Genomic DNA, 13110 nt, shown 5'->3' on the forward strand with positions numbered 1-13110 from the left:
GTGAGAGGGAGCAGGAAACTTGGATTTAGATCTTTGGAAATGTGTCTTCCTTACAGCAGAAATGTAGCAGAGGATGTAGCCTGGGCCTGGGGTGGTTTTCTGCATGACAAAACATATTTGAAATGGGTAATTACTAAATGGATTTAAGAGAAGGTTTCTGAAAGCAGAAATTATTTTGAGGCAGCTTTAAGCTGAAAGACACTTGTGTTACAGATGGGCCTCTCAGGATTGATATTTACAATAAAAAGACTGCAGATCTTAATTCTCGAAATCTCTTTAAGGTTTAACTTATATTTATGCCAGTAAAAATGGACTGAGGGATGTGTGCCTTCACAAGAAGGGCATAGATTATTTTCTTATATCCCCCTAGAACTCTCCAACCACTTCTTATGAACTGAGACAGATGGAGGAAGGCTCCCGAGGTTCTGGATGTGGTGGTGTGTATGTGTGTGTGTTGTCTTCTCTCTAAACAAATTGATTCTTTTATAAAAGACATTTCTTTTCCCTACAAGCCTTTTCTTGGCATGTTTAGATTACCTCAGCTGAAGCACAGCTCTTAAGATGCAGAATATTTGCTTGGGAGATGAGACTAGGTGACCTTTAAAGATTTCTTAAATTCGGGTTTTTCTCTGATTGCCACTAAATACTTTGAAATTTAAAATTAATAGGGCAATTTCTGCTCTTGGAGTTGTTCTTTTAAGATGCCTGCAGATTCAGGAAGCCTCCACTGTGTCGTTTGTTCTGAAATCACACTTAGGTTTTCAAGGGCTTTTTCTTTCAACTGTGGAGACAAGATACATAACAAACCAATTCCGAATTTAATTCTATGCAGATAAGGGGTTTTCATGTGGGATCTGATTTGAGGGCACAGCCCACAACAAAGAATTAATTCCATTGCAAATTAAATGGCTGTGATACTTGGGCTGTTTGAAAGTGAGTTAATCTGAGAGAAGGAGGAAAGCTGGAAGAAAAAAAGGTTTCCCTGAGATGGAAAAATGGGAGTGGAGTAGATGTCAGAAAAGCTAATCACTGGCACCTGAGAATCCTAAATGCAGACACAGTGTCATCTTGCTGAGCAGCTTGTGCAGCATCCCCATCAGCATCTCAATGTGTTACGCTGGCCTGGGCTGCATTATATAGGAAGCTCAGTCTTTTAGCAGTGGTCCAGTGCAAGTCCTTTCTCCTCTCTTTCCAATTGATGGGCTCACAGGATACAGCAGAGCTTGGTCGTGACTCTTAAGTGTATGACCTGGCATTTTTTAAAAACATTATTCATTCCAGATATATTACAGTAATATCTTTATGATGCCTTAATCTGTGTCAGCAACAAGAGCTTCCATCCGTCTTCAGATATCATTAGCAAATATCTGCTTTCTGTGCCTGGGACATTAATGAAGATCTAAACCAAGTCTGAACTCAAGAATGATACATACGGATTTTTTAGGTTTACTCAGCTTCTCTAGAAGCTAAATTTCTTTAATCTCTTCTCTAATTCGCATCTGCTTAGACTCATCTGTGAAAACTGAGTCCACCAGACAGGTGAACTTCTGACTGTGCCATCCTTGTTACCTCGCCTGTCTCTGCTGTGGGGTTGATGTCACTGGCATTGTTGAAAACAGAAGAAATAAATTTTAGTTGCAGAACTGCATCTAGATAACCCGTGGCATCTGTCCTGTGGTCACGTAGCGACTTTACTTCTTTTCTTTCATTTTTGTTACTCACAGAGCTGAAAAGCTGAGGAGTTCTTTTAATCCTTCCCAGGGTCAGCTTGACTTCTGCAGCTTCTCACTATATCCCTGTTCTTCTGGAATTTCTGATGCATAAGTTTGGCTTTGGTTTTGTGATCAGTCCTTACTGTCTCCTCTTCTGCTAATACCCCAATGCATTTAATTAAGTTTGGAGTAAGATTGTTTTATTTGGATTTTAGTCATGGCTAGTGATTACATTGAAAATGAGAAAGGTCTTCTGCAGTTAAAAATTAAAATCAGCAAACCTGTCCTAAGTGCTCCTTTCCACTTGGCTCCAAGTGTCACCTCCCCACCTTTTCCAAGCACCGTCCAGCTGTTCCGACTGATTTGGGACTTGTTTTCCTGCTCAGTGCCATTTAGAGAGTTGAGGGGCTGGAAGGTGACAGTGTGGGAAATGTTCAGGGGGTTAAGACAACATCATGTAGCTTTATCTTCTCTCAAAGGATGCTTTCCAAGAGTTTTATGCCACCGTTCCTTGCCCTGAGGCCATCTGAGAGTCTTCACTTGTAAATCATTCCCCCGTGCTGGGGAGATGATAGCAGAACTTGCAATTTGCAGAGATTATATGGCAAGCTTCTGACATCCTCCATCATCTTTATTCTGCTAATTAGTGTGTATGTGCAGGACTGGTTTAAGCAGAGATCTGCCGTTAGTTGTTTTGATTGAATCTTCTTAGGAGAAGCTGTTCTGGTCCTGGATCAGTGTAGGTGCTCCTGTGGGGATGGTAAACCCTGCAGCTGGTGTGGCTGAGGCAGGTGACGGTAGGTGTCTGCATCCCCGTGTGCCCTTGTAGTGTTGGTGTGTGGCTTCTCTCAGAACACAGCAGGTGGGTGGGTGCTTGGGAAGAGTATTAAAGCTAAATATAGTGTGGCTGCCAGTTGTTGCCATCCTAGGGGAGTGTCAGGCAAGGCCTGCTGCAGGAGAGGCTGGGACTGGTGGGGTGACCCTGGTTCTCCTCCTGGCCCTGGGTTTATACTTTCAGCTGCCAAGAAGTGTCCTTTGGCTCCACATGCAACCTCTGCTTTTTCCTCTCTCTCCTCCTGGAGCATCCCCCCAGCTCCCAGACAAGTACTATCCAGGCAACACCTGTATCTTAATGATTTTAATGAGCTTAATCTGTTCCTTGGGTGTTTCTGTTGCTGTTTTCAGTATCTTTGCTGTTGCTGTCATTATTTTCTAGTGTTTAGTGGAGTATGAAAAGTAATTGTACAGGGTTACTGAAGATTTCCTAGCTGAATATTCTTTTTCTGTTTATTTTGTACTGGGCACCAATTGGTATTTATGCTGTTCATTGCTACCCGGAGATCTCATCAGATACTATTGCTTTAGTTCTTCACTTGTACTTGTGGTGGAATTGGCTTTCACAGATACATTTTGCTGAACCACATCTTCCTTTGTACTTTCTGGGTTGTTATAGTCTTAGTCTCTGAAGGCTTCTTTTATAGATCTTGTTTGCTCGTCACTAACATCTAGTTGTGAGATCTGCCCAGCTTGTGAATTCTGTATCGTATTCCTCCTTGACTCTTCCATGTTGATATTCAAGAGAGCAAATGAGGACCCACCATACCTCTATCTGCGCCACTTTGCATGCATGTTGGAAGCAACACTGTGGCTGTAACTTGGCTCTTTCTTTGTTCACCCCCCAGGTGCATCCATTGTGGAGTTGTCTTCATGACCCTTGCCATGCTGAAAGTGCACATCCATGAGAAACACTGCGAAGTCTTCCACAAGTGTTCTTTTTGCCCAATGGCCTTCAAGTCGGCTGACAGCACCATGGCTCACATGACCAGCCAGCACCCAGCAGAGCCTCACAAGACTACTCAGTAAGGATTTTGGTTTTATCTCTTTTCCTTTGCTGGGTAGCTCCAGGATTCACCGTTTCCCTCCAAAGTTTTTTCAATTTTCTGTTTCTGTCCTCACATGAGAAGAAGAGCTGCCACTTTGTCTGCTGGCAGGGGTCTGTTCTGAGCCACAGCGTGCTCTCCTTGGTACAAACACGGTCTCCTTGGGTAGGAGGAGAGGAGTTTGGGCAGAGAAGAGCTGAATATCTGTAAAAGGATTTTAATTGTCACCTCTTTGTCCAGCAGGACCCAGAGTGGCATCTCTTGGTAGATGGCTCCAGGGTAACTGCTGCATCTGGCATTCGAAAGGAAGAGGAGAGTTATGCCATGCAGTGATGCCCCCCAAAATCACTAGAAAGAAACCTCCTGTTTCTGCACTCTGTATCTTTCCCCTCCAAGCTACTGCCAAAAATGTGTGCTTTAAGGGAGGAACTGTGGAAAGGTGGGATTGAAAGTAACATGTAGCTAGCTAGTATACTTTGAGTTTGTTCCCATCTGTCTGCACTTACCAACGCATACACACACACACACATAGGTAGTTATGCATATGCATAGATTTAAACTTATTTTTAGAAAGCTGTGGTATGTGCCTGAGGCATTTTGTTGTTCTTCCCAATTGAGTTAATGGTTCAGTTGTCCACGTGGGTGTGTGTTGACAAGATGCTGAGAGCGCAGCCCTCCTCAGAAGCCCATCCCTTTCTGAAGTTGCTGAGATAACTTTTTCCACTGTCTTCTTAAGGCAACTAATGAAGAGAGACTGAGTGTACTTTTTTTTAACTTTTCCAGGGTGATCTACAAATGCTCTTGTGAGACCATCTTTAACAAGAAGAAGCTGCTGCAAGAGCACTTCCAGCAGAACACCAAGTTGTTAGTGGGAGTGTTTAAGTGCCCACAGTGTCAGCTGGTGTATATGCAGAAACAGCAGTTAATGCAGCACGTTAAGGTAGGTAACTTCCACCACTTGCTGATACTAGGTCCCATTTTTTGTGTTCACAAAGAGTTTACATTAACTGTGTGAGGAAATTGGTTGAAGTGGAAGGTTCTTGAGGAATATATTAGTAGAAGAGTATTATCTGGAAACATCAGTGGAGCATTTTGTGTTAGTTGGTAATAATGCAGGCAGTTACTGTCGTCTATATATAATTTAACCTTATGACAAAGGCTTGTTTTCTACGGGTATATCTTTTTGATTTTTAACTGTTCTGTATTAAACCCAGGGAAGAGATTAAACCGGGGCAGAAGCTTTATCTTTGGCTGGGAGACAGGGTAAAGTATTCTCTACCTGCAGTGTTACTCAATTTATATAATGAAAGCTGAATCTCCCTCTTTTGGGTGCCCACCTAGAGAGCTTTGGCCTCCTTGCAGCTTCCTCAGAGAGAGGCTGTGTGGCATTTAACACTCCACTTCCCTGGCTGCTCCATTTGCCTGCAGAACCACACCAGATTGCAAGAGCAGAGGGACAGCAGCAGAAGTGATTACCCCAGAGGTACTACCCTTTGGGAGGTGGGACCCCTGCGTTGTGTACATCCAAGTTGGCACCACTCAGGCTGCTCCCAGAAGATGGTCTGAAATGGATAGTTGTGTGGAACCCCAAAACTTGGTGGAAATGGTTGCCTGGAGAGTGCTTTGAAGCTGCCCTCCCTCAGTAACAGCTCATATTGCAGTAGGCACTGCAATAATCTCGCTATCATTCATCGCTCTTTTATACATATGAAAAGCTGGTTATTGTCCATTTGGTGGTGGTTTCTAGCGGGATGCGTGTGAGGACTTGCAGATCTGATTATCCCATGAATGTGCAAGCGCTGCATTTTTCTGTTGTCTTAGTCAGTATGTTTCTATGTACAGTGTCTAACAACACTGCTGTGGAAGTCCTCTCAGATTTCTTGATGGCATTCTGAAGAAAGACCTTGCAAAGTCTTATTTCCCTTTGATTTGGAAAAAAGTGACATAATTTTTTTAATCAGTGACTTTATTTTGTTTATACTTACACTTAACAAGCAAGAAGATTCATTAGCTCACTCCTAAAAGCAGAACCCATTCAAAACTACTTCTTTGCTCTCTCTCCCATGCCTTTAACTTGCAAATCTGGAAAAGCTTGCCACGCAATAATGAATTAAAATTTGAAGCCCTCCTGTGAAGTTGATGATTGCTAATCTTCCTGTATTATAGCTGGGAAAATAGAGTTGAGATTAAGGCTTGGACCTTCAAAGAGGCATTCAACCCCAATGCTGAAAGACAGTCTTGAGCTGAGGTACACAATTTATTGCGGCTAATTTGCAAATCCCACCCCTAGGGACCTGCCTGGAGCAGTTTGTGCACCAGCACCCTGACACCTCCACTACAAAACTTTCGTCTTTTAACCATGAGACTGTATATGGCCATCAACAGGTCCTTGATATGCAAACTGAAGAAGGCTTTTTGGCTGCGGCAGAGTAGTAATTGCACTAACACATCTCCTGTCCTATCAGATCCCACTCCTTTATGCAGTATAGAGTTTATAGGAGGTGCTGTCTAATTTACTCCTCCATGCAAAGTAAAGAAACCATGTGCCTTCTCATCTTTCCTGGCTTTCCGTTGTGAAAGGGTAAGAGTAGGAGTTAGAAGGTCTGGTTCGTGTTATTGATTCTGCAGAGAAGACAGTTCATTTTACTGTGCTCTCCCCACCCCATCCCACCCCTCCCCGTGGTGTAATAACAGGAGGAGCGGAGTACTGGGTACTCATGTACTCTTTGCTCATAAAACACTCTTGAAATTTCCAGATGGGGAGAAAGGTGAAGTGTTTGTGTTACCCTAAATAGCTGGCAGTGCTGTGGAGCACAGCCGTCATTGACCTGCCATTGCATGAAAGAGCTTCTGGGGACATCAGCTGGATCAGGTGCAAAGCACACAGGCATCTCAGATGAGACCTTGTGTTTTGAAGCCTGTTTGGTGTCTAACCCACAGAAAGACTTCCAAAGGCCTGGGGCCTTTGTGTGTTGAAACTTTACCCATTATTAATTACTGTGTACAATTAAACCTTTAAATTATCCTTTTGTGTGGATGAATGGTTTTGCTCCTAGGGGAGTTTCTTGAGGTTTCTTTGGTATGTTGCTATTTTATTTGCTTTTGCTTTCCCACAGCTCTTTGTTTCTGGATTATTTTCCTTATGTTCAATTTTCTTTGTTAAAATAACTTTTTGGGGACTTTGGATTTTGGCCTGTTGAACAACCAAAGAGCCTGGAGACGTATTCCTTAAAAGGCTGGTTTCTGGCTTTATGCTTGCTTTGATTTGTCAAGAGCAAAGTTTTGAACCATGAAAATGTAAATAATGATAGGCATTGTGGAATTGAGGAAAGTAGGGTTGGAGAAAATGAGAGGTTGTCTCTTCCTGTTCCTTGAGCAAAGATGAAGCAGCTTTGGAGCCCCCAAGATAACAGCAAACATTGCATTCAGAGCTTACCAAAACAACGTGTTTTTAGGGCTTAGGCTCTTGAAATAATGACAGTTAACATTTCTCTTCCAGTACATCTTCCCTGTTTAAGTAGAGCTCTCAGAGCTCATCCAAAATGTTGAATAGGCAGCACCAAGGAGCTGCTCTTGTCATGCAGGAAATGTAAATAAAGGAACAAAAGCGTCATGTTTCGTGGGAAATTCTTTTGCTGGGGAAAGCACCAGAGCTGGCTTCGCGGGGAAATGGGAAGATATGCAGGAGCAAGACATCAGCATACAGTTTCAGGGGAGCAGGAGCTTAAATGATTTATTTAAATAATAAATGTTATTTATTTATAAATAAAGGTGTGTGATATGAATTACATGTAAATGTTATGTGTGATTCCATTATTATTGTTATCCAGGGTGTTCATGGAGTCCCCCAAAATACTGAGGAGCTCTCAAACTTGCGACAGAAGACTGAGAAGGCATCAAGGAACCAGGTTCATACCCCACCAAAGGAGCTGTCAGTAGCCAATGGGACTTCCCACTCCCCTCTGCTTAGGAAGGACATGAGGGTGGAAGGCTATAATCCTGAATCCAAGTCCAGACTGAGAAGAACTGGTTGGACTTGCAAGGAATGTTCACAGTGGATCCCCGATCGGGAAACCTATGTGTCCCACATGAAGAGAAGTCATGGAAGGGTAAGGACTCAGATGAAACACTTCAACTAGGTAACAAGATATTTTTAGCAAAAAAGTGATAATTGTTAATATTTGGGGCAAAAAGAAACCGAGAATCTGTTTGCCAGCTTACTGAGGAGTATGCTCAGGGCCAGAAAAAAAAAACAAAACCCAACAGATGTAGCCCATTGTAAGCACACTTTCTGTCCTTGATCGTATGCTCTACAACCTGCGTACCTCATCCTCTTTGCTGTTCCTTCTTCCACTGCATCTAATGCCAGGCTTCCTCTTTGGCTTATCTGGGTAAGTGGATGGCAAGTCATGTCTTCTCCAGTTGCTGATTCAACAGTCTGATCTAAACTATCTACACTCAACAGTTACAGAAGGACCTACAGTTCCTGTAAATGATGTTGTGTTGTTTGGTAGATATCACTGCATCTAAGTGGGGAAGAGTAACAGACTCACGCAGTGTGCAGAGCTATCATTATAAGAACTGTAAATCTCAATTTTGTTGGTTTCATCCAGCTCAAGCCTTGTGTTGCCTTGACCTACTTCTGTCAAGCTAAACCTTGCTCACTGGCAGAACATAGGCCAAGATGTTGTGTGCGGCCAGATTTCTTAGTACTTTGGCATCAGGACTTCTTGTTTGATACACTTCTTGAGTGCCATGAGCAGAGGCTGTGAAAATCTGGATCATCATCTTTGATTCCTTCTAACCTGACTTGGGGAGTGCTGGATTGTCCATTTGATAAATATCAAGAGAAGAAGATGGGGGCAGGGTGAGCATGCTGGATTCTCCCATTTGAATTCTATAGAAGTAGGAAACTTCCCAAATATTTAAGTTCAATGCATATATGTATTCACTAATCAAGTCTAAGAAGATTTTTAATGGGATGCATGCAGGTTATACAAAGGACTGTAGGAAAAGGAAGAGGCTAGTTGCGTAGGGGATGCAGCTATGATAAATGGATAACAAGCAGGACCATGTGATGCTCTTTAACATCTTGCCCTTCTATTGTGCTGAATTATGAGGAGAGAAAAGGGTAAGTGGATTTGTACTTCATGCTGGGGACATGCCTTCTTCTGGGGCAGAAGGGACCTTCCACTGAATTAATTCTGGAGAGGGTCCTCTAGTGAAATGTGTCCACAGGAGAAGCAGCTAATGCAATTCCTATTAAAAAAAAATCAAGCATGTGCTTTAACTACTCCTGGTTTTTATAAAACAAGTGCTGGTATTAGCCAACTGTTGGGCTGAGTATAAGTGGGACCCCAAAATCTCAGTGATCTTTATCAGTGGAAGAGGGATTTTTTGCACCTGAGAGGTAAGGTCCCAGATAAAGAGCACGGGAATGTTAGAATCCAGTCAGTGCCTTACATCTCCCTGTTAATAAAAGGTATTTCTGTTCTCCTGCTAGTCTATGAAGAGATATCCCTGTCGACAGTGTGAACGCTCATTTAATGCCTCCAACAGTCTGCGTAGACACATCCGCAATAATCACGACACAGCAAAGAAAGTTTATACTTGCTGGTACGTACTGAATGCCACTTCTCAAATTTGGTTTTCAATGACAGGCTAATCCTTCAAGTTTGGAAGCCCTTTGTAATAGGTCATGTCTGCTCCTACTTACACCATGCTGTAAGTTACTGAGGGAGAGAGAGAAGAATATATTAAACACGAGAGACTTGGTGGCTAAAATAAGTCCTTGCTTTTGACAGCACAATGCCCTTTGGAAACTTAGGGTAAGGTTTGATTTGAGATCTGCAGCTGCAAAATGAGAATTACATTGTGCAGCCTTGTGGAACAGCCAATAAAATATTGGGCCAGTCTTTCACTGCTCCATGGTTGGTGTAGTCATGAGGCACTCTTGTGCCTTCCCCATGAGAAAATTGTACAAAAGGTGTGTAAAGTCCTAAGAATCAGAGCCATTGCTCTGGGTGGGTCTTGCCACCACTTTACATGGGCAGAACTGACTGCACAAGCTGAAGGGCAGTGGAGAATTAAGCCTGCTGGATTTGGGAAGATGCACCTCAAAGTTGGAGAATGGATTTGGAGACTTCAGATGAACTATGTAAATCATCAGTGAATGAAAATCATTGCTGGTGAATGTATTTTTACTGTGAATACAGTCTCAGTTCAGGACAAAGCCTAGCTCTTACAAAACTGCCTCTACAACTGCTGCATTCTTATCTGCCATTGCAGAATAAATCGTATGCCAAGTGACCCTGCAGACTTGCTTCCTCTCTCATTCTGAGACATCCTTCTGAAACAGAATTTAAGCACATTTGTGTTGGAAGGGAAGTTTGCAGTGATGTAGGTTGGGGGATCTTTTTTTATTTAACTAAAGTTTCGGTTTAATGCAAGTGTTTCTGAAGAGCATGTTGTCACTTTACAGCACTTAAGTTATGAAAAGCCCCTCTTGAAGAGTACATCCCTCATGTACTTTATTTCTTTGGACTGTCTAGTGAACCAAAATAGCTTTTAGCAAATGGATATGGTATTGGCAACACCACTGGGGCCTGATACAGATGCATTCCTGATGCATTTTTCAGCCAGGACTTCTAAATGTTCCATTTCTTCTAACTGTTCTCTGACTTGGAACTTCTGGAGAAGATGAAACCTTGGCTCCCAGAGTGTTTCATTACACTTTAAGTTTGTGGGTGATGGTCTTTGGAGTTATGTGCACCTGTTCTGTATAAATCTATTCTATCTGGACCAGTTGTTTTCAAAGTGGAGTGTATCAGAATCAAAATGAACATAAGGCCTAGCTGGGAAGAAGGCTTTGTACAGAAATACCTAGCAACCTGGGACGTGCCAGCCTACTGTATGCATTAGCTTGTACAGGACCTAGAGTCCAGTTTGTCTATTACTTTTCAGAATGACACACAGTTGTGGGTCCACTGCTTCACCCAAGGGCCTATGGTCATGCCATGTTTACAGCGGAGAAGACATAGCTAGAAATTCAAATGAATTGTGGTTGTGTTTAATTCTCAAGTTTGTAGTTGCTCCTTCTCAAAATCTACTGATGAAGACTTAATTGGACAGTGGTTGCACTCTCCTTAATCATTGTAGTGGGAGACTTACCGAAATCACAGCACTCTTCAAATGAAACCTCTTTCTTGAAATACTTGTTCCAGCATCTCCAACAGCTGCTCTTTGTTGGATCCGAGGTCTTCTGTTCAGTCTCTCCTTTGATCCCTCTTAGTTTGTCCAGAGCACTGTTCTAAAAACCTCCTCTGTGATTGTTCCTTGCAAATCCTCCCATCTCTTTGAATTCCTCTTCAGCTCCTTTCTACGCTCTGAAAAGCATCGGATCTCTGCTGCTCCTTTTCTTTTCCCTTGATTGCTGGTGTCTGTTTTCCTTCTTCCCACCAGGCAGTTTCTATCAGTCTCACCTGTTATTCCCTTCAGGGGTTTTGACACCTTAACTTCATGTCACACTCTTCTCCTGGATTTACATGTGAAGCATGAGTAAATTTGTCATTGATCTGACAATTGTGTATTTTTCTGACTCCAGCGTACTGTTTTGTAGGTGACCTCCCTCTGGCTTCTAACATTTCAAGCTGTGATTTCCCCTTCTCCCCTTGCCCTGCTTAGGTCTCTGCATGTGTTAAATTTATAGGGAGAAACCAGTGGTGGAGGACTTTCTTGAACACCCTCCTGCCAAGCTTGTCACTGGAGTAATTCAGGTTAGGAAAGCATCTTTCCCTGCTCATGTGAAAAGAATTCTGAATTAAGACAAATTGCAAAATATTCTGATGTTTTATCTATTTTCTTTCATAATTCACTTGGTTATTGTTATGAGAACTTGCTCTTATTTTCCAAGTCTTAAGGATAAACTGGAACACTTGATTTTCAACTTGTTTATTTTTAATAACTACCACTTAATAACCTCTCATCTTTCCTCCATGAGGGAGAAAAATTTCATCATTATTAAATATTGATGTATCATCTAAGCGGTTCCTGTTTAAAACCAGAAGTATTCAATGAGCAGGTCTGCATTTTCACATCATTACTCATTGTTGTTTAATTTCCATCTAGTTACTGGAAGATCAGTAGGAATCTTCTCTCCTTTTAAAAGATGTCTTAGCTGCCCAGAGACACATCATCTCTTCTCTGTTGCTTTTCACCCCTTGCTGCCTACATTTCAGCTGCCATTTGTGCATTTCAGAGAAGTCTGGTCTTACTTGCCTCATTGCTCGGGTCGATGTGTAGCTGATGGACCCTCCCCATGTTGTGCTGACAGGCAGCAGAAGAATACAAAGTCAATATTGGGTTTCCCAATTGCTAACAGAGACCTCAGTGTACTTCACCATGCTGCAGGGGGGTGGTTTATGTGTCTGCAAGACTGGGGGCTTATTCCCAGTAGATCTCAGTCATCCGGGAGTGAAGGTTAACAATGGCACATAGCCCTTCACACCTGCATTTGAAACGTTAACCACAGTCTCTGGCAGCTCTTGAATCCTACCAAGTTTTAACATGAATTGTTACATGTAAATGATGCATTTGTGCATGCTTCTAAGTTATTGTTATCAAAGATGGAAGTTCAGCAGTTTTGTAAGAATTTTAAGTGTGTTTTGAGACACATGGTCTTGTGAATGGGAGGCTACACTGGTGCTTGGGAGCACAGGATGCAGCACCTGGTTCTGCTGCAGCCCTCCTTGGTGTTACACAGTTCATGAGGTCCCTCTGTGCCTGGGTCTCCCATGTGAGAGTCGTTTTTCTTACATGCATTTTCCATCTTGATTACTTATTTTGGACTTGTGTAGCATGTACACCATGGACCTGATCTCCACTAGTTCCTGTATTTATTTAGTACTGTACTGTAAATAAGACGTGCCCTACTTTCACTCTCATTCATTCTTAGCGTGGTAAGTTCTAAACTGTTCTGGTATCTCTCAGGGGAAATGTTTTATTATTAAAATAACGATTTATTGCATATTTTGGTAATCTGATAGTGCATTACTCACCAGCGTCTGTCTCCAATGACATCTATTGGTTTGGCACATAACAAGGAGCTGTTTGGATGGAAATGAACAGTTGGGCATTTCCTCTAATAAATTTTCTTCCTTTTTATATTTCCAAGGTACTGCACAGATGAAAATCAGACATTTCCTCAGCCATTCATGCTGGAGAATCACATCAGCCTCATGCACGGCATCAAAAACCCAGACTTGTCCCAGATGGCCAAAGCCAAAGCTCCAGAGAGAGACACAGCAGAAGTAACTGATATGTTTTCATTGAAAAATAAATGTACCTGGCGAGTAGCTGTTCACTTGGGGTGTTGTGTCGAACCGCAGCCTTGTGGCAGTCAAGCCCTGTCGTCCACAGGGCAGATTTCTTTCCCCTCCTCAACTCCATCATTTGCTTCTCTCTGGCAGTGTTGGGATCAGAACTGAAAGTGCAGCTGTGCTGCAGAAGCACCAGGGTGA

The 13110-nt window shown here is 42.5% G+C and overlaps 1 protein-coding gene across 4 annotated transcripts in view; it reads left to right on the forward strand.

The window, feature by feature from the left end:
• ZNF592 (zinc finger protein 592) overlaps window positions 1-13110 on the forward strand; it is a 45063-nt gene that overhangs the window by 28724 nt on the left and 3229 nt on the right. Inside the window, exons 5-9 of one of the 4 annotated variants that reach the window (XM_075099718.1) lie at window positions 3395-3571; window positions 4376-4532; window positions 7423-7701; window positions 9096-9208; window positions 12765-12900. In XM_075099718.1, coding sequence (XP_074955819.1) covers window positions 3395-3571; window positions 4376-4532; window positions 7423-7701; window positions 9096-9208; window positions 12765-12900 — 862 coding nt within the window. Of the gene's footprint in view, window positions 1-3394; window positions 3572-4375; window positions 4533-7422; window positions 7702-8205; window positions 8503-9095; window positions 9209-11300; window positions 11495-12764; window positions 12901-13110 lie in introns of those variants that run through there. The other 3 variants (XM_075099719.1, XR_012661602.1, XM_075099720.1) reach the window with 3 other exon arrangements.

The sequence above is a fragment of the Phalacrocorax aristotelis genome, chromosome 7 (genome assembly GCF_949628215.1).
Source record: "Phalacrocorax aristotelis chromosome 7, bGulAri2.1, whole genome shotgun sequence".
Classification (NCBI taxonomy): Eukaryota; Metazoa; Chordata; class Aves; order Suliformes; family Phalacrocoracidae; genus Phalacrocorax; species Phalacrocorax aristotelis.